Raw genomic sequence first — 18002 nt, forward strand, 5'->3', positions numbered from 1 at the left:
GGTGTATTGTGAAGCTGCCCTATTCTCTCAGCTTCATTGGACATAATGCAGGATTTATAGGAGGATTTAAGACCTATTTTGTAAACTTGTAAATTAGTTGGGACTGGGGGAGGGATTTCAGACAGGGTCATCAGTTTCTGTTTGCAGGAGGAATTGATTTGATCTTGGTTTTAGCAACTCAAAGTCAAATATTGCATTGAACAAACCAGAGGTGAATTTCAGCACCTTTAATTGCCAATGGCATTTGAGAGGGAACACACTCAGGCGCTACGTTTTTTAATATGCCATTTATTTTAAAACAGCACTCAATTTATATTCTCCAGGGATGAATTTCAAAGATGAAAATAAAAACACCATCACATTCAGAGCAAAGAGTTTTGTTCAATTGCTATTAAAAAATCTAAATTAAATTTTTTGAAAAAAAAACAAAACAGGCTATTTCCTTCACTGAAATAAGAAATCTCCTCCTTTCTCTCCTTTCTTCTAAACAGATTCTCTCTAGGTAGCCCAGGCTGGCCCTGGACTCATGATCCTCCTGCCCGAATGCACGGACTTCATATTTCTACATTCAACAGCTATCTCATGTCATTTTTGGACTGGCTGAGATAATTAATGAGCTCCAGTAAAATAGAAGAATTGATTGGCGACAAGAGTGAGATGGCAAAAGTGGATGAGTGTGCGGACGTGCACCCCACAATGAGAGCTCTGTGGCCTCACTGGGGTACAGTCATTTCTCTTCAGATGTATGTTGTGGTATTTTTGTGACTGCACAGATCTTGCTTGCAGATGTAACTAGAAAAAGACGTTTATCTATATACCCATTTTCAAATTTGCTTAAGGATAGATTTTCCCAAGCACTTGGTCAGGACTGAGGAGCGGGTCCTGGGGATGCAGGGTAGGCTCTGTCCTCTTCAGCCAACAGATGACAGCAAGGTCACTTTGTGAGTATTTAAACTATCTTTTTTCTTTCTGTTTTGTGTGTGTGGCCATTTTTGGTAAAGCTGCATTCTATTTATTGTTATTTTTTATTTATTTGCAAGAAAGAGAGAGAGAATGGATACATCAGGACCTCTTGTTACTGCAAATGCACTCCAGATACATTTGCCACTTTGTGCATCTGGCTTTACATGGGTACTGGGGATTTGAACCTGTATTGAAACTGGGTCAGTGGACTTTTGCAAGCAAGAATCTTTAAGTGCTGAGTCATCTTCTCAACCCTAAAGTTATATTTTAATTTCTAATTTTTTTTTTTTTTTTTTTTTGAGGTAGGGTTTCACTCTAGCCCAGGCTGACTTGGAATTCACTATGTAGTCTTAGGCTACCCTGGAACTCACAGTGATCCTCCTACCTCTGCTTCCTGAGTTCTGGGATTAAAGGCCTGTGCCACCATGCCTAGCTAAAGCTGCATTTTAAAATAAGAGGTCTAAATATGGCCTAGATGAAAATCTGGGAAGAATGACAGAGATGGCATTGAGGGAGTTAACTAAAGGCTTGAATTTTAGACTTAAATCTGTCCTTTAAAAATTGTGTCACATTGGACAAGCCACTAAACCTCACTGAGCCAAATTTTCTATCTTGAGATATTTTTATTTATTTATTTTGAGAGAAACAGAGAAAGAGGCAGACACAGAGAGAGAAAGCATGGGTGCCCCAGGCCCTCCTGCCATTGTGAATGGATTCCAGACACATGCTCTACTTTGTGCATCTTACTTTACCTGGGTGCTGTAGAATCGAACCCAGACCATCAGGCTTAGCAAGCAAGGGCCTTAGACTGCTGAGCTATCTCTCCAGGCCCAGGATTTTTCTTGTCCTCTCTCTCTTTCTTCCTCCATTTTCCTTCTCTTCACTATCCTTCCTTCCTTTCTTCCTGTATTGAATCCAGGGCCTCATACGTGCCAAGCACGTGCTCTGCCACTAGCTACATCTCTATCCCAAGATCCCAGCAACTTCCCACTGTGAGGAAGGAACTGAAAACACATAGCATTCTTCTAATTTCCTTACACTTTGGAACTGTGTAGGAAACAAAATGGACGAAATGCATGTAAAGAAATCAAGATGAGCAAAATGCACATACGCATGGATTTGTACCTGCTTGAGGGACTAATAATAAATTCATACTCAGGTGCTGGAGAGATGGCTTAGCTGTTAAGGTGCTTGCCTGCAAAGCCTAAGGATCCAGGTTCAGTTCCCCAGTACCCATGTAAGCCAGCTGCACATGGTGGCACATGTGTCTGGAGTTCACTTGCAGTGGCTAGAGACGCTGGTGTGTCTGTTTTCATTCTCTCTCTCTCTCTCTCATTCTAGTAAATAAATAAAGTATTCTTTTAAAAATCCATTCATAGACTATACTTCTCAGTGTAATCAGTTCTCATAGCTCCAGAACATAAACTCCATTTCACAGGATTATCAAAGGAGAAGACTTCAGTTTCTCAGTGATGAAATCCTTTAGGTAAGGTGCAAGCTCTCTCCCAGCCTGCTGAGCCGTGAGCAGCCCAACACACGGTGACAATGACAGTTAGACGTGCCTCTGAACTGCTCACTTTACTCACATCCGAAGACAGCCACTGAGCTTTTGGGACTTCAGAAAAAGCACATCAACCTGAAAGCAGTGCATTAATTATTTTATTAATTTCTTCTTTTTACATTATGGGAAACATTCATCTATTTACAATTTTTTTGTCCACACACAATCTAAGTAAATAAGCCTATGAATTTCCAAGTCAGAATGCCATAAAAATGTTCCCCACCCCTCCATCTGAAGGCTTTCAAATAAATCTTTTTTTCCCCAAACCAAAATAATTTTTAAAAATTACATTAGGGAATTCAGATATGCTAGTGATTTACATTCCAGTTATTTAAAATATGCATCTAGACATGTTTTAAAAAAGAAATGGTAAATTCACAAGGGTAAGGCTTAAATGAAAGTGGTAATGCACAGTAAAACATTAAGGAGACATCTATAAATAACAGAAATATATTACAAATAAATTAGTTCTATTTACCATTTCAAATATTAAAAATCTTTTAATCCATTTCTTCATCTCTCTTTACAAAAAGGTTATGTGAATTGTATGGAAACATCTGCAAAAAATATAATAAATACTTAATTTCTTTGAACTTTTTTTTTAATGTGGGAGACAAACTGCTTTTGTAATTCCCCCCACCCCGCCCCAAGAAAATGCCCAACACCTTTATACCAAAGTTAAACAAAATAAGTAGTTTTTCAGGGTACATACATTTTTCCATTATGAACTAAGAAACATTTCTACAAATTACATCAAAAAGAATAATGTAACAAAGGTTATGCTCACACATGTCAGTTTCAGGGTTCAAGTGGGTAACAAGCAGCATTATGTGGGGGGCATGTCCTAACATCAATAATTAGCTTTTTATAAAGTGTTCATGTAGTTTAAACTGTGTTTTTGTTTTTTTTTCTTCAGGAAGGCAAAGGTCATGATGCCTCTAGGTGTTCAGCTAAAAGATTTAAAATTCTTACCAAAAATAGCTTATGAATATACAAATGCCTTTCGCTTAGACAAGATAAATAGACCTTTTCTTGTCTCTCTTTAAAATATCCTGGGCTAAATCAGTTTCCAAAGAAAATATTGTAAGATGATCTTGAATGATTAGAGATTGATTTCATGGTCCAAATCTTAACTCTGCCTCAGGGCACGGAGCTGTTGCTGTGAACATGGGTCAAGGATGGATGCTACGCTATTTCCGCTATTTCCGGTGAGTCCCAAGTCATTCGCACAATGAATGTGGCTATAGGCTACCCAAAGTGACAGTTGTCATTATTCCTGAAACCCTTATGTCGTCTTTCATTGCTGGTACCATAAAGAAAAGGTGTATCCTTTTTGAAACTAGCAAATGCTCACAATAACTATTTGCTCTAATTTGGCAAAGCAAGAGCTTTGTTCACCCTAGGTAAAAGTTGGTTTTAAAGTAAGTTAGTAGCCCTTTTCTTGTAAACCACAGCAGTAAACATTTGTGCCCTGTTGATAAAGGTAGCTCAAAGCATCAATGGCTCTGAGAGGTAGCAGATTCTCTAGTGGTTTTAGAATATGTCTGTGAACAATATCTGTTATCAAGAAGCCATCACCTCTCCAAATCTCATAAAGAAAATTAAATTAGCACCTGGCTATGAAGAGTGTATTTTTTGAAGAAAAAGAAAAAGGTCTCTGGTGCAAGTGTATTTGATGTTGTGTTTTTCTTAAGTCTTCCTTTTTTTTTTTTTTAATGGTAAATTTGTAATGCTTTAGGGTGTGAGCTTGACATAAAATGCCAGTGGTACTTTCCGGCTGCCACTCTCTAAATGTTTAAACTGCTACAAGTAAGGGCATTTGAAAACTTCAGTTAGACCCCGTGCATCCTGCCTAGTAACCATAATTAAACAGCAAACCTAACCCGAAGCTTGGATTTTGGGGGAATCCTGCCATTTCTTCCCTTCTCCAGGCTCCTGACCCCTGCAGGTCAAATTGTTCCTCTTACTTGGAACCTCAGAGATGACAGTTGCAGCACTTTGGAATGAGGCAGCATGTCTACTGGGGTAGAAAACTTTTTACTTTATCCATTTGACATAGGACAAAAATCCCGTGCCGGGGAACAAGTGAACTCTGTATAGTAGTGAGAAAGAGACTGAAGGAGAAAAAAAAAAAAAAGTCCCTGCAACATGAACTACTGGGCTAAACTAGACAGATGAGTACCTTTCAAAGGGGCGATAGGAAAGCCCAAACTCTCCCCCTTGGAAACAGCTTGGCTGTCATTTCCAGTTCCTTAAAGCAAACATGTTCTTACGTGTCCTAGAACCCCGTTTTCCCCATCCCAAACCACCACCGCAGCGGTATAATACAGAGGACAATAAAGGTCGATAGAACGTTTCAGGTCTAATAAGACAAAAAAAAAAAAAAAAAAAGTAAGTAAACCCCTTACATAGGATCTTAATCCAGCATAGTTTCCTTGGCTTTCCCTCTCTTCGTTTTTATTGCCTTTCAGAATAGATTAATTTCCCTGAAAGATCGAATTTACAATCTTCTGCTGATGGAAACATTTGAAGCGATGACTGATGAAGTGACAGCGAGGCAGTCTATAGCTGTGGAAGGCGCAGGTGCGGGGGGCGGAGGGGGGGTCTCTGCACACTCCTCTCTCCTGCACACCCAGGTCCCCCAGCGCCTAGGGTCAGCTTGGTCCCCCCTCTCCCTTGATCACTTATTGATTCCGGTGAGATAGTGTGATTTCTGAGGTTGGAAATAAACTGTTCCTTCTGCTATATATATGTTACGAATCTATTCAAAAGAGCAACCATTTAGGGGGGAAAAAATAAAAGGAATAGGATCCCTCCTTTCTTTCAATGTGGAAGACAGTTAAGTCCCAAGGGATCACCTTGTGATAACTAGATTTCTGAAAATACCCTATGTTGTGTTTTTGTTTGTTTGTTTTTGTTTTTTTAAATATTGCTCAACTCTAGGGACACACTAGCTGGAGAGAACTGAAGAGGGTGGGGTGACCTATAGGTGTCATTTCTACACAAGGTGGTCGGGTGGATGTTGACCCAGAAAAGAAGGGGTCTGGTTGGGTTGGATGTTGTGCATGAGGCAAGCTGATGACCATCAGGACCAAAGAGAGGGTGGCGGTGGCGGTGGGGCGGGGCGGGGGGCAAAGCTCGGTGAAGAAGGAAGATGGGTAAGAAGAGAGTGGCCCGAAGAAGAAGCAAGGGGCAGCGGCTGGCCGGCTAGGATGGGATGGACGGACGGGCTGGGAGGGGGTCAGGGCACCCGGACGGGTCTGTCGGGACGGGTCGTGGTCCTGGGGCTCAGAGCCGGGTCTGCGCTTCGGGGATGTAGATCTCGATGCTCTCGGCGCTCTCGGTGGCCGAGTTCTGGCGGACGGACGCGGCGCGCTTGGCGGCCATCAGGCGCTTGCGGGCCTCCTGGCGCTGCGAGCTCTCCAGCGAGCGCTCCCGGATCAGCGGCGCGGGGCCCTTGGCCGGCTTCTTTGGCACTGGAGGAGGGGCCCTTCGCTCCTGATCAAAGCAGAAGGTTCAGGACATTACACAGCTTCTCACGACAAGCTTGGGGAAGACTGGGATAGGTCAGTCGTTAGGAAACACGCACACACTCACCTTTTTTTTTTTTTTTGGTTTGTGTTTTTGCTTTTTTTTTTTTAAAAACCTAAGGATTGTTAGTTCTGACCCTGCGCACTGTTAAGAGCTAATTGTTCTCCATCATTTAAAAGATGCAGGAGCCAGGCGTGGTGGCGCACGCCTTTAATCCCAGCATTTGGGAGGCAGAGGTAGGAGGAGTGTCATGAGTTCAAGGCCAGCTTGGACTACAGAGTGAGTTTAGGACAGCCTGGGCTACAGTGAGAATCTACCTTTAATAATAATAATAATAATAAAGATGCAGAGGGGAAAAATAATCCTTTTAAACTGTGAAGTTAGTCTCTTCAGTGTGGGCATTAAAAATGCCCTCCAGAGCCAGGCATAGTGGCGCACACCTTTAATCCCAGCATTCAGGAGGCAGAGGTAGGAGGATCCCTGTGATTTTGAGGCCAGCATGGGACTAAAGAGTGAGTTCCAGGTCAGCCTGGGCTAGAGTGAGCTCTTACCTCAAAAACAACGACAATATTAACAAAAATGACTTCCAGGCACCCAGCACCTCACTCTTAATGTGGTTCTCTTTGGACCCTCCAGACTCTTCCTAGGGCCATTGATGGGCCAGGAGAAGGAGCAGCTGCAGAATCATCTATCCTTTCAGCCAGGCAGGGGTGGCTCACACCTTTAATCCCAGCATTTGGGAGGCTGAGGTAGGAAGAATGCCATAAATTCACACCAGACTAAGTTACGGAGTGAGTTCCAGGTCAGCCTGGGCTAGAGTGAGACCCTATGTCAATAATAAATAAATAAATAAATAAAATCTAATTAATAGAACTCTATATTTTCCCTGAAGAGGCAAGGCATCAGATGCAAGCTGGGTTTAGAGTATACAAACCTCTCCATCGGCCCCCTGTGCCCACCCAGCCTCCCCTTCCACCCATGCCCAAGTAATCCAATGAGGTTATAAGTCTGTGTCCCTCAGCTTTGTGGATGCTACTGTGATTTACATCTTTTTGCACCTCACACACCAATACACAGCACAATACTACTGCATAGGGTCGAGGGCACTGGTTTTTCCTATGCTGGGCAAGAGAGCCAGGTTCAACATGACTCCTCTAGAAAGCATCCTCCCAGAACATCAGTCCCTAGAAGCCTCAGATGCTAGTGGTGGCCCAGAGGTTAATTCCAACCACTGGGGCAGAAACTGTGCTACCAGAGATGGAGAGATGGCTTAGTGGTTAAGGCGCTTGCCTGCAAAGCCAAAGGACCCAGGTCCCATTCCTCAGGACCCACATAAGCCAGATGCACAAGGTAGCACATGCATCTGGAGTTTGTTTGCAGTGGCTGGAGGCCTTGGCACACCCATTCTCTCTATCTGCCTCTCTCTCAAATAAATAAATAAAAATTATATATATATATCTCATCCTGGGCTGCAGGAAACCCTACCTCAAACAACAACAACAACAAAAAAACCAACCAGAAAAAAAAAAAACAAAAAACCTAGTGCTAATAAAGTCTAACACAGGACTGAAAAAGGCTGTCCCCTTTTTCAGTAGCATGTTCTAGAACGGTTTTAGGTGTTTTCCACGCCACTGCAAAACAGTCACAGATTCCTTTAAGCAGGACAACCAGCACAGTGGGAAAGGGAGACATCTAAACCACAAAGGAGGTTGAGTTTTCAGTCTGTGAAAAGGTGCACATACCTTCCATGTTCCCATTTTAAAACGAAACACCCCAAGTCCCTTATAAAATCAGATGTGAAATTCATGTCAGAGTTAGTGATTCTGCGAGGGGTGCACTGTGTGTCTTATCACTGAGCCTCTGCACAGTGCTTCCTCCTGGCTTACCAGAGAGAAGTACTGAATTAAGAACATTATACTTGGGCTTGCGCCATGGGTTTTTAAGGTGGGACCTGCGTGTCTGACAGGATAAAAAAGGAAGGAAATACACAGTGTAAACAGTATTCTGTCAACTCTTCAACTCTTTGGTGTTTTTTTTTTTTTTCTCTTCTTGTCAGGTTCATGAGAGGATGAAAAGTTGTAATCATAGACAAAATGCATTTTTAAAAAGCCTTCAAATTTAAACCAATGACTCCCTCTATGAAAACCAATAGGTCACATATAATGATTTTTCTTGGTATCACATCTTTGGGATAGTTTAAATTTTCATGTGGGGTAACTCAGTGCATATTTTTAAAAGTGTGAATATTGGAAACTTTTTAGTCATATCCCTTTCTTTGCACACTTAATTTTCAACAATAATTTTCAAATAATCAACGAATGAAAAATTCAATGCAGTGATACGAAATTACCAGCATGTATATACCTGTGTGCTTTCTGAAAATAAGACCCAGCTACCAGCTTTGCTTACAGGTGGTTTGACCCATAAAGAAAACTACATGAGGTGCAATGTGTGGCCTCCCAAGTGAGAGGCCATATATACATCAACGCTATATTCATATTTAACACTAAAACCCTCAGTTTACTGGGTATAGAATTGGGGACAGAAGACAGTAATGACAGCATTGCCCTCCTGTCATTTACAGAGCATTTCTTGCGCTTAGATTTCTCCTGGGACCACACTGGCCCCAGGAATCCCAATATGATGGGCAGTGGAGGAATGAACTGAATTGCTGTCAGCTCTCAGATGGGTGAGGAGATCCAAAAGGGCAGGGACATCATTACCTCAAGAGGACAACCATCCCTTATTTTCAGAGGTGGTAGCTCTTGGAGCCATTTGACCTTAGGCCACAGGATAGCATGAGTTAAAAAAGTCATGTAGGGCAGACCAGCCTGGGAAGGCAGACATCAGGTACCTAGATGAGCCTGGTGGAACCACCATTATCAAGTGTGAAATTACTGTTATGAATTACAGTAAAAGAATTTACATCTTTATTTCTAAATTGTTGTCTGAGGAGCCCACTGATATTGCCCCAGGCAAATCAACAAAAAACTTTTCAAAACAAAAATCCCAAGTTTTATGATGACTATGAAACTTTGCGGTGGATATTTAGATGTGAACAACCATGATTCATTACTATATTTATGAAATGATGATCAAAGTCAGTTATTTCTCAGGGTTTCCTATCTTTTTTTCCTCAGAAACATATCCTAAGGGTATAAGGAAGTTGAACTCTTGCTCTATGGAATCATGCACTGAAGATGTCATTTATTTTAGTTTAAAAAGCAAAATGGAAGCAGTTCCTTCCAATGACTAAAATGGTTTAAAGTTTAATTAACAAAAAAAAAAGCCACATTCCCATTTTCCAATTCACAAAGACATTTTTCTTTAAAAATATGCCTGAAACATATTACAGATAAGATCCCAAATGATGACTAGGTAAACATTGTCATTACAATGAAATTAATATGATGTCAGCTCCATTTCACATTGTAAACAGCAGGACTGAATGCAGAGGCCTATTTAGACTGTCCAGTGTTTGTGCAGGCTTTTAAATGAACCATACAAAATCTACATTGTTCTACCTTCTTGTCAAGAGGATCCATCTGTTTCCAATTATTGGCCTTTAACTGATGAAGTTCATCAAATTTCATACTAATGTTTTCTATGGACAACTGCAGCATGTCCCAAAACCCCGCCAGGTCCTGGGAGGTGGGTCTTGGATGAGCATTAGGATTCTGTACAAAAGAAAGAAAAATATTTATCCATTAGTGGTGACACGAAAGCATGCACAGGGCCAAAGTGGCATTTTTCAATGTTACAAATAAGGTATGGAGGAGGTGTTCCTTTTGGTTTTTATTTTATTTTTATTTTAAAAGATGTATTTATTTATGTATTTATTTATTTATGAAAGGGAGAGAGAGAGAGGGAGAATGGGCACATTAGGGCATCCAGCCACTGCAAAGGAACTCCAGATGCAAAGGAACTCCAGATGCATGTGTCCCCTTGTGTATCTGGCTTATGTGGGTCCTGGGGAATCAAACCTGGGTCCTTTGGCTTTGCAGGCAAGTACTTTAACCACTAAGCCACCTCCCCAGCCCCCTCTTTCGGGTTTTAGACAGGAGATGTAAATGGGGCTACAAAAGGTAGTTTTATACATGCCTCCATTGGAGTCAATGATTCTCTCGAAGGTCAAGGTTGTAAAATTCCTGTTGTGACACAACAGAATGAATGGTTGTGTCAGTTTGATAAGTGGGGAGATTCTAAGAAGTTTGAGAAATCCAAGGCTGTGTGCTCTATTACAGGAAACATTTATAACTGCTATATTCACATAAAATGCCATCTTTGAAAGAAATACATAGTATATTAGTAATATGGTAGATATTCAATTCCATGCCACATGATTGAGAGAACAGATAAGAAATCTAGAATAAGATAGATTTTTTTTTTTTTTTTTTTTGAGGTAGGGTCTTATTCTAGCCCAGGCTGATCTGGAATCTACTATCTCTCAGGGTGGCCTTGAACTCACAGCAATCCTCCTACTTCTGCCTCCCGAGTGCTGGAACTAAAAGCATGTACTACCATGCCTGGCTTAGATAGTTTTAAGACTTGTGTTGAGTGAAATACTATGTAAAGAAATGAGTAAAAAATAATATTGTGAAAGTGCTCTGTGGTAGGTTTTTTTTTTTTTAATGCTAAAGATTGAACCCAGGGCTTAGCACAAATGATCTACCACTGAGGTATGTGTCTAGCCCCTCAAACTATAATTTCTTTAATAACTGAGATGTTATTAATATATAAAATAGGAAACCATTTTATCATAATATGATTTAGAGATGAATTGGTTTAAATGGATTTTAACATAAAATAGCAAATGTGAGAATACATTATCTGTACACACATACATGATTCTGTAAAGACTCATTTGCTAAAATAGTAAGCATTCTTTAGTGGCTTCCCCCTCCACCTGAGGTAGGGTCTCGCTCTAGCCCAGGCTGACCTGGGATTCACTATGTAGTCTCAGAGTGGCCTCGAACTCATGGCGATCCTCCTACCTCTAATTCCTGAGTGCTGGGATTAAAGGCGTGTGCCACCATGCCTGGCCTTTAGTAATTTTTTTCTCTCTCTTCTTTTTTCTGCCCTTCCTCCCTCCCTCCCTTCCCTCCAGTTTTTATTATTTTGAGGCAGTCTTGTGTAGCCCAGGTTAATCTGGAACTCTCTATCCTCCCCACCCTCTGCCTCAGCCTCCTGGGTGCAGATGTTACAAGTGTGTGCCATCACACCTGGCTCAGGGATTGATTTTCTTTAGTTCTATTTGCACGTGCCTGTCAATAATAAGCATAAGCCACACTTTATAGGACGTACAACAGAAAACAGACAGTCGTGAGGTTGAGGGGATCATGTGCATCGCCAATCATCAGCTGAAGAAGGATGCAGGGCACTTGGGCTGGGTTGTGGGGACTCTGTGTGTCAAGTGCCTCCTCTGGCTGGTGTCACGTTGGGTTATCTCTTATATTCCAAGCAATCAGAAACTGAACATGGGAAAATTCATGCTATATAGTAACGGAGGCCAGCTTGAACTTTAAACTTTAACCCAAGAAAAATGGCATCATCAGGCTTTCAGAAATTGCAAGGGTAGCTAGGCCTGGTGGCCCATGCCTTTAATCCCAGCACTTGGGAGGCAGAGAAGTAGGAGGATCACTATCAATTTGGGGCCAGCCTGAGACTACACGGTGAATTCCAGGTCAGCCTGGCTAGAGAGAGACCCTGCCTGGAGATAATAACAACAAAGAAATTGTGGTATACAGACAAGACTTAGTGGTTAAGGTACTTGCCAACAAAGTCAAAGGACCCAGGTTTGATTCCATAGTACCCATGTAAGACAGATGTACAAGGTGGCACATGCATTTAGAATTCATTCATTTGCAGTGGCTGGAGGCCCTATTGTCCCCATTCTCTCTCTTTCTCTCTCTCGCTCAAATAAATAACTCAATAAAATATATATATTTTTTTAAATTGCAAGGGTTGATAACCATCAAAGTTGAAAGGTTGAAAACAATTTTTACATCCCTGGATTATTGGCCTCACTCAAAATAAATACAAATAAAGATGCATTTACTCTAAAACTACCCATAGTTCTGAAATTCTTTGGAAGAAATAAATTCTAGACTCCCCCCTGTATTTTACATGGTAGAATGTTTCCTTTTATTTATTTATTTATTTTGGTTTTCTGAGGTAGGGTCTCACTGTAGCTCAGGCTGACCTGGAATTCACTAGGTAGTCTTACTATGTAGTCTTAGGGTGACCTCAAACTCACAGTGATCCTCCTATCTCTGCCTCCTGAGTGCTGGGATTAAAGGCATGTGCCACCACACCCTGCTTACTTTGGTTTTTTTTTGAGACAAGTTTTTGCTATGTTGTCTCAAACTTGAGATATTTCTGCTTGAGCCTCCTGAGTTCTGGGATTACTGGTATGTGTTATCAGACCCCTTGGGGGAATTTTTGTTGTCATTTGCTATGTTAAAATGTTATAAAGAAATACTTGTTAATTCAGGTATCAGAATCATATCCAAGTTTTGTTTTGTTTTATTTCCGGTGCTCAACATTCAACCTGAGGCCTTGGGCATGCTAAGCAGATACTCCACCTCTGGTCTTCTCTCTTAACCCCTAGAACAGATTTTAATACTGAACCAAGCACTTAAAAAAGTCTAGAATTGGTATCAACATGGCTATATACACACTGTGTACATAACTAATAACAATAATTTTTTTTTAAGTCTAGAACTGGGCTAGAGAGATGGCTCAGCAGTTAAAGCACTTGCCTGAGTAGCCTAAGAACCTGAGTTTGATTCCCCAGTGCCCACGTAAAGCCAGAGGCTCTGGCACACCTATTCTGTTTCTCTTCTTTCAACCCCTCTCTCCATTTATAAATAAATAAAATAAAAATAAAGGGAAGCTGGGTATGGTGGTACGTGCCTTTAATCCCAGCACTTGGGAGGCAGAGGTAGGAGGATTGCCATGAGTTCGAAGCCACCCTGAGATGACATAGTGAATTCCAGATTAGTCTGGGCTACAGCGAAACCCTACCTTGAAAAACAAAAATAAATAAAAGAAGGGCTGGGGAGATGTTGATCCATTCAAGGCACGAGCTTGCAAAGCCTGCTGGCCCTGGTTTAATTTCCCAGTGTCCATATAAAAAGCCAGATGCAGAAAATGATACATATGTCTGAAGTTCATTTGCAACAGCAAAAGGCCCTGGTGTGTCTATGCTCTCTCTCTCCCCCAGATAAATAAGTAAAAATATTAAAAATAAAACAAAGGAAGGAGGTTCCACAACATTCATTATAGATCAATAATAAATTTAGCAAACTGTCTGTCAATTTTTGGTTTGTTTGTTTTTTTAAGGTAAGATTTCACTTTAGCCCAGGTTGGCCCAGAATTTACTATGTCATCTCAGGGTCTAACTCACCTCTGCCTTTCAAGTGCTGGAATCAAAAGCATGCACCATCATGCCCTGCTCTCAAATGGTTTTGAGACCTCAAAATATATTTGGCCTTATCCATGTATAAAAATGTGTCTCTTAGCCATGGTTTTATGATGACTATAACTGAGCAATATGACTTCATTAAGTTTTTATACATAAAGAAGAAAGAATTCCCACTACAGTGTTCATATACTGGAGTTCAGTGACGTCTGGTCTCCTGTGTCACATGCCATAATGGCTTTTAATTGATTTAGCACCAGTCAAAGACATAATAGAGGCTTAAATATCTTTTGTCTGAAATCATTAGGACCATAAGTTGAAGTGTTGGACGTTTTAGGATTTGGGAATGTTTGCATAGACATAATGGGCTACCTTGAAGACAGAGTACAAGTCTAGACACGAGATCCATTTGTGCGTCATATATACCGTATACACAGAACCTGGAGGTAATTTCATGCATTTTTAGGGTGCTTGCATTTTTTTTTTTTACTGCAGTTCGTCACACAAGGTAAGATGTGGGATTTTCCACTTGTAGACTTGTAGCATATGTCAACACCTCTAACCTTCTGATTCTAGCAGATTTGTATTTCATTTTACTTACTTATTTGAGAGAGAGAAAGATATACAGAAATAGGCAGGTAGGGAGAAGGAGAGAGAGAAAATAGGCATGCCAGGGCCTCCAGCTGCTGCAAACAAAATCCAGATGCATGCACCCCCTTGTGCATCTGGTTTACGTGGGTCCTGGGGAGTTGAACTAGGATCCTTTGGCTTTGTAGGCAAGCGCCTTAACTGCTAAGCCATCTCTCCAGCCCTGATTTCAGATTTTTAGATTAGGGATATCTGACCTATCATTCAATGAACCCAAACATCTGTAATAGTTTTTTAAATGTACTTAACTCTGTACCATGAGCAACTAGACCATCATCTAAATCACCTAAAAGATAGATGAGCTAGGTGTGGTAGTGCGCTCCTCTAATCCCAGTGCTTGGGAGGCAAGAGGATCACTGTCAATTCGAGGCCAGCCTAGGACTACAGAGTGAGTTCCAGGTCGGCCTTGAGCTAGAGTGAGACCCTACCTCAAAAAAAAAAAAACAGAGGGCTGGAGAGATGGCTTAGTGGTTAAGCGCTTGCCTGTGAAGCCTAAGGACCCCGGTTCGAGGCTCAGTTCCCCAGGTCCCACGTTAGCCAGATGCACAAGGGGGCGCACGCGCCTGGAGTTTGTTTGCAGAGGCTGGAAGCCCTGGCGCGCCCATTCTCTCTCTCCCTCTATCTGTCTTTCTCTCTGTGTCTGTCACTCTCAAATAAAATAAACAAAAATAAAAAATTAAAAAAAAAACAGATAACAACAACAACAAAAAAGATAGGTACGGGAACAGGGAGAAAGAACGTATATGTCAGTTATTTGTCAAGTGCTGATCTCTTGATAGTCCAAGCACAAGAGGGCGTGGCTTAGTTTAGAACACGCTATCTCACTGTTCAGAGGTGGAAAGGGAGTAGGAAAGAATAGACACAACTTTTTTGGTTCCTTCTGAGTCTGAGAATCTGGTCTAGAATAATGTGTGTTTTCAAAATATTATTTTTCTCCTGTGAGGAGGAGGAAGAACTTAAGAAAAGAGTGCTGACTTTGGTTCTGGTTCTGACCAATCCTATATCTTTTTTTTTTTTTTTTTGCAGCTGTTATCCTAAGTGAAGGCACCACCAGACCACATCACTTCCTGTGGGCGAGGCCCCTCCATACAGGTGAGGAGTGGAGCTCACATCCTGGCTAGGATTTATAGGAATTGAAATCAAACAGACTAGATTTGAGTTTAGGCTCTGCTTTTTAACCAGAGGCCCATGGCTAAGTTTCTTAGCCTTCCTATGTTCGTTTCTCATCTGTAAAATCATCTTAAAAACAATGTCACTAGTAACTCCACATGGTCAGTCTGAGGACATAGCCAGGTCAGAGGCTAAATGTACTTAGCATGGAATCTGGCACATGGCAGGCTCTTGGTCTTCCTTCAGGGGGCTGGTCTAAGCAGAGTGCAATGATCTTCCTGCCTTGGTGGGACTCTGTTTCCAGATTACCTGTGTGGCAGTTTGATTCAGGTGTTCCCCATAAATTTAGGTGTTCTGAATGCTAGGTTCCCAGCTGATGGATATTTGGGAATTAACGCCTCCTGGAGGGAGTGTATTGTTGGGGGCAGGCTTATGGGTGTTATAGCCAGTTTCCCCTTGCCAGTGTTTGGCACACTCTCCTGTTGCTATTGTCCACCTTATGTTGGCGAGGGGTTGATGTCCACCCTCTGCTCATGCCATCGTTTTCCCCTGCCATCGTGGAGCTTCCCCTCAAGTCTGTGAGCCAAAATAAATCTCTTTTTCCCAGAAGCTGCTCTTTGTTGGGTGATTTCTACCAGCAATGCTAAACAGACTGCAACAACCTGTAACTGGGATTCTTGCATTTCACCACCTAAATTTCTCTAGTGACCAAGGAATAGGGCCCATTATTATGAAGGAAGAAACATCAAAAGCTGGCTTTAACAAAAGTTAATATTTCCTAGAAGTCATCAAGATTATTTTTAAAGGGGGGGAGTGTTAGGGAGATGGTGCTTGTTTGCAAAGCCTGCTGGCTACGTTTTGATTCCCCAGTACCCATGTAAAGCCAGACAACACAAAGTGGCACATGCATCTGGACTTTGTTTGCAGCAGTAAAAGGCCCTTGGTGACGTCATAGTTATAACCTCTCTCTCTCTGCTTGTAAATAAATAAAAACATAATAAATATTGCATGAAATTTTACTTTTTTTTGTTTTTAATTTGAGGTAGGCTCCTTGGCTCAGGATGACTTGAAATTCACTATGGAGTGACCTCGAACTCACAATGATCCTCCTACCTCTGCCTCTGAGTGCTGGGATTAAAAGCGTACACAACCATGCGCGGCTTCTTTTTTTTGTTTCTTTGAGGCAGGGTCTCACTCTAGCTCAGGCTGACCTGAAATTCCCTATGTAGTCTCAGGGTAGCCTTGAACTCATGGAGATACTCCTACCTCTGCCTCCTAAGTGCTGGGATTAAAGGCATGCGCCACCATGCCCAGCTGAAATTTTACTTTTATAATTGGTACAATAATTATATTATGCTTCATAATACACTTGCTCATCAAATAATTCTTTTTTTTTTTTTTTTTGAGTAGGGTCTCTCTGTAGCCCAGGCTGATCTGGAATTCACTCTGGAGTCTCAGGATGACCTGGAACTCATGGCAATCCTCCTACCTCTGCTTCCTCAATGCTGGGATTAAAGGTGTGCACCACCATACCCAGATTCCAAAACATTCTTTTTTTTTTTTTTTTTAATTTATTTGAGAGTGACAGAGAGAGAAAGAGGCAGAGACAGAGAGAGAGAGAATGAGCGCGCCAGGGCCTCCAGCCATTGCGAATGAACTCCAGACATGTGCGCCCCCTTGTGTATCTGGCTAATGTGGGTCCTGGGGAATCGAGCCTCGAATTGGGGTCCTTAGGCTTCACAGGCAAGCACTTAACCACTAAGCCATCTCTCCAGCCCCACAAAATTCTTTTTAACAAAGGTGTGCTCCATATGTGTGTGTGTGTGTGTGTGTGTGTGTAAACTGTGTACCTGCTGACTTCCTTGTGCACATATTGGCTAGTTTGAGTAATATGACTTCATTAAGTTCTTACAAATAAAGAACAAATAATTGTGTTAACTGAGATCTGTGACACGTTGGTAGTTTTGCAAATCAGTGGGATTTCTGTACCTGAGCTGAAGATCAATGAAATATTTGTGTTTTAATTTCTTTTTAATTTTTTAAAAATTTATTTAGTTATTTGAGAGAGAGAGAGAGAGAGACGCAGAGAAAGAGAGTGAGAGAGAATGGGTGTACCAGGCCCTCCAGCTACTGTAAACAAACTCCAGATGCATGCGCCACCCTGTACATCTGGCTTATATGGGTCCAGGGGAATTGAACCTGGGTTCTTTGGCTTTGCAGGAAAGTGCCTTAACTGCTAAGCCATCTCTCCAGGCCTACTTTTAATTTTTAAATATTTTATTTATGTATTTGAGGGAAAGAGAAAGAGGCATATAGATGCTTGTGCCACTTTGTGCATCTGTCTGTATGTGGGTACTGGAGTATCAAACCCTGGTCATTAGGTTTTGCGGGCAGGTGCCTTAACTGCTGAGCCATACCTTTAAGCCCCCAAGATTCTTTTTTTAAATTTAAATTTATTTTTTTTGTTTGTTTGTTTTTACAAGGTAGGGTCTTACTCTAGCCCAGGCTGACCTGGAATTCACTATGTAGTCTCAGGGTGGCCTTGAACTCTTGGAGATCCCCCTTCCTGCCTCTCCATTACTGGGATTAAAGGTGTGCACCACCACACCCAGCTTATTTTTTCTTTGAAGTAGGGTCTCACTCTAGCCCAGGCTGACCTAGAATTCTCAGCGTGGCCTCAAAGTCATGGTGATCCCTCCTACCTCTGCTTCCCAGGTGCTGGGATTAAATGCATGTGCCATCACACCTGGCTGCAATATTATTTTT

General features: G+C 41.6%; 1 protein-coding gene across 6 annotated transcripts in view; it reads right to left on the reverse strand.

Annotated features, from left to right (window-relative positions):
• Nucleotides 1-2604: 2604 nt before the first annotated feature.
• The window catches only part of Dlgap1 (DLG associated protein 1), a 961152-nt gene continuing 945754 nt past the window's right edge, over nt 2605-18002 (reverse strand). For all 6 annotated transcript variants that reach the window (XM_045142954.1, XM_045142953.1, XM_045142955.1 and 3 more), the window contains 2 exons: nt 9580-9732; nt 2605-6022 (listed from right to left, as the gene is read on the reverse strand). In XM_045142954.1, coding sequence (XP_044998889.1) covers nt 5813-6022; nt 9580-9732 — 363 coding nt within the window. In that variant the 3' untranslated portion in view covers nt 2605-5812. The remainder of the gene's footprint in view (nt 6023-9579; nt 9733-18002) is intronic.

The sequence above is a fragment of the Jaculus jaculus genome, chromosome 2, assembly GCF_020740685.1.
Source record: "Jaculus jaculus isolate mJacJac1 chromosome 2, mJacJac1.mat.Y.cur, whole genome shotgun sequence".
Taxonomy (NCBI): Eukaryota; Metazoa; Chordata; class Mammalia; order Rodentia; family Dipodidae; genus Jaculus; species Jaculus jaculus.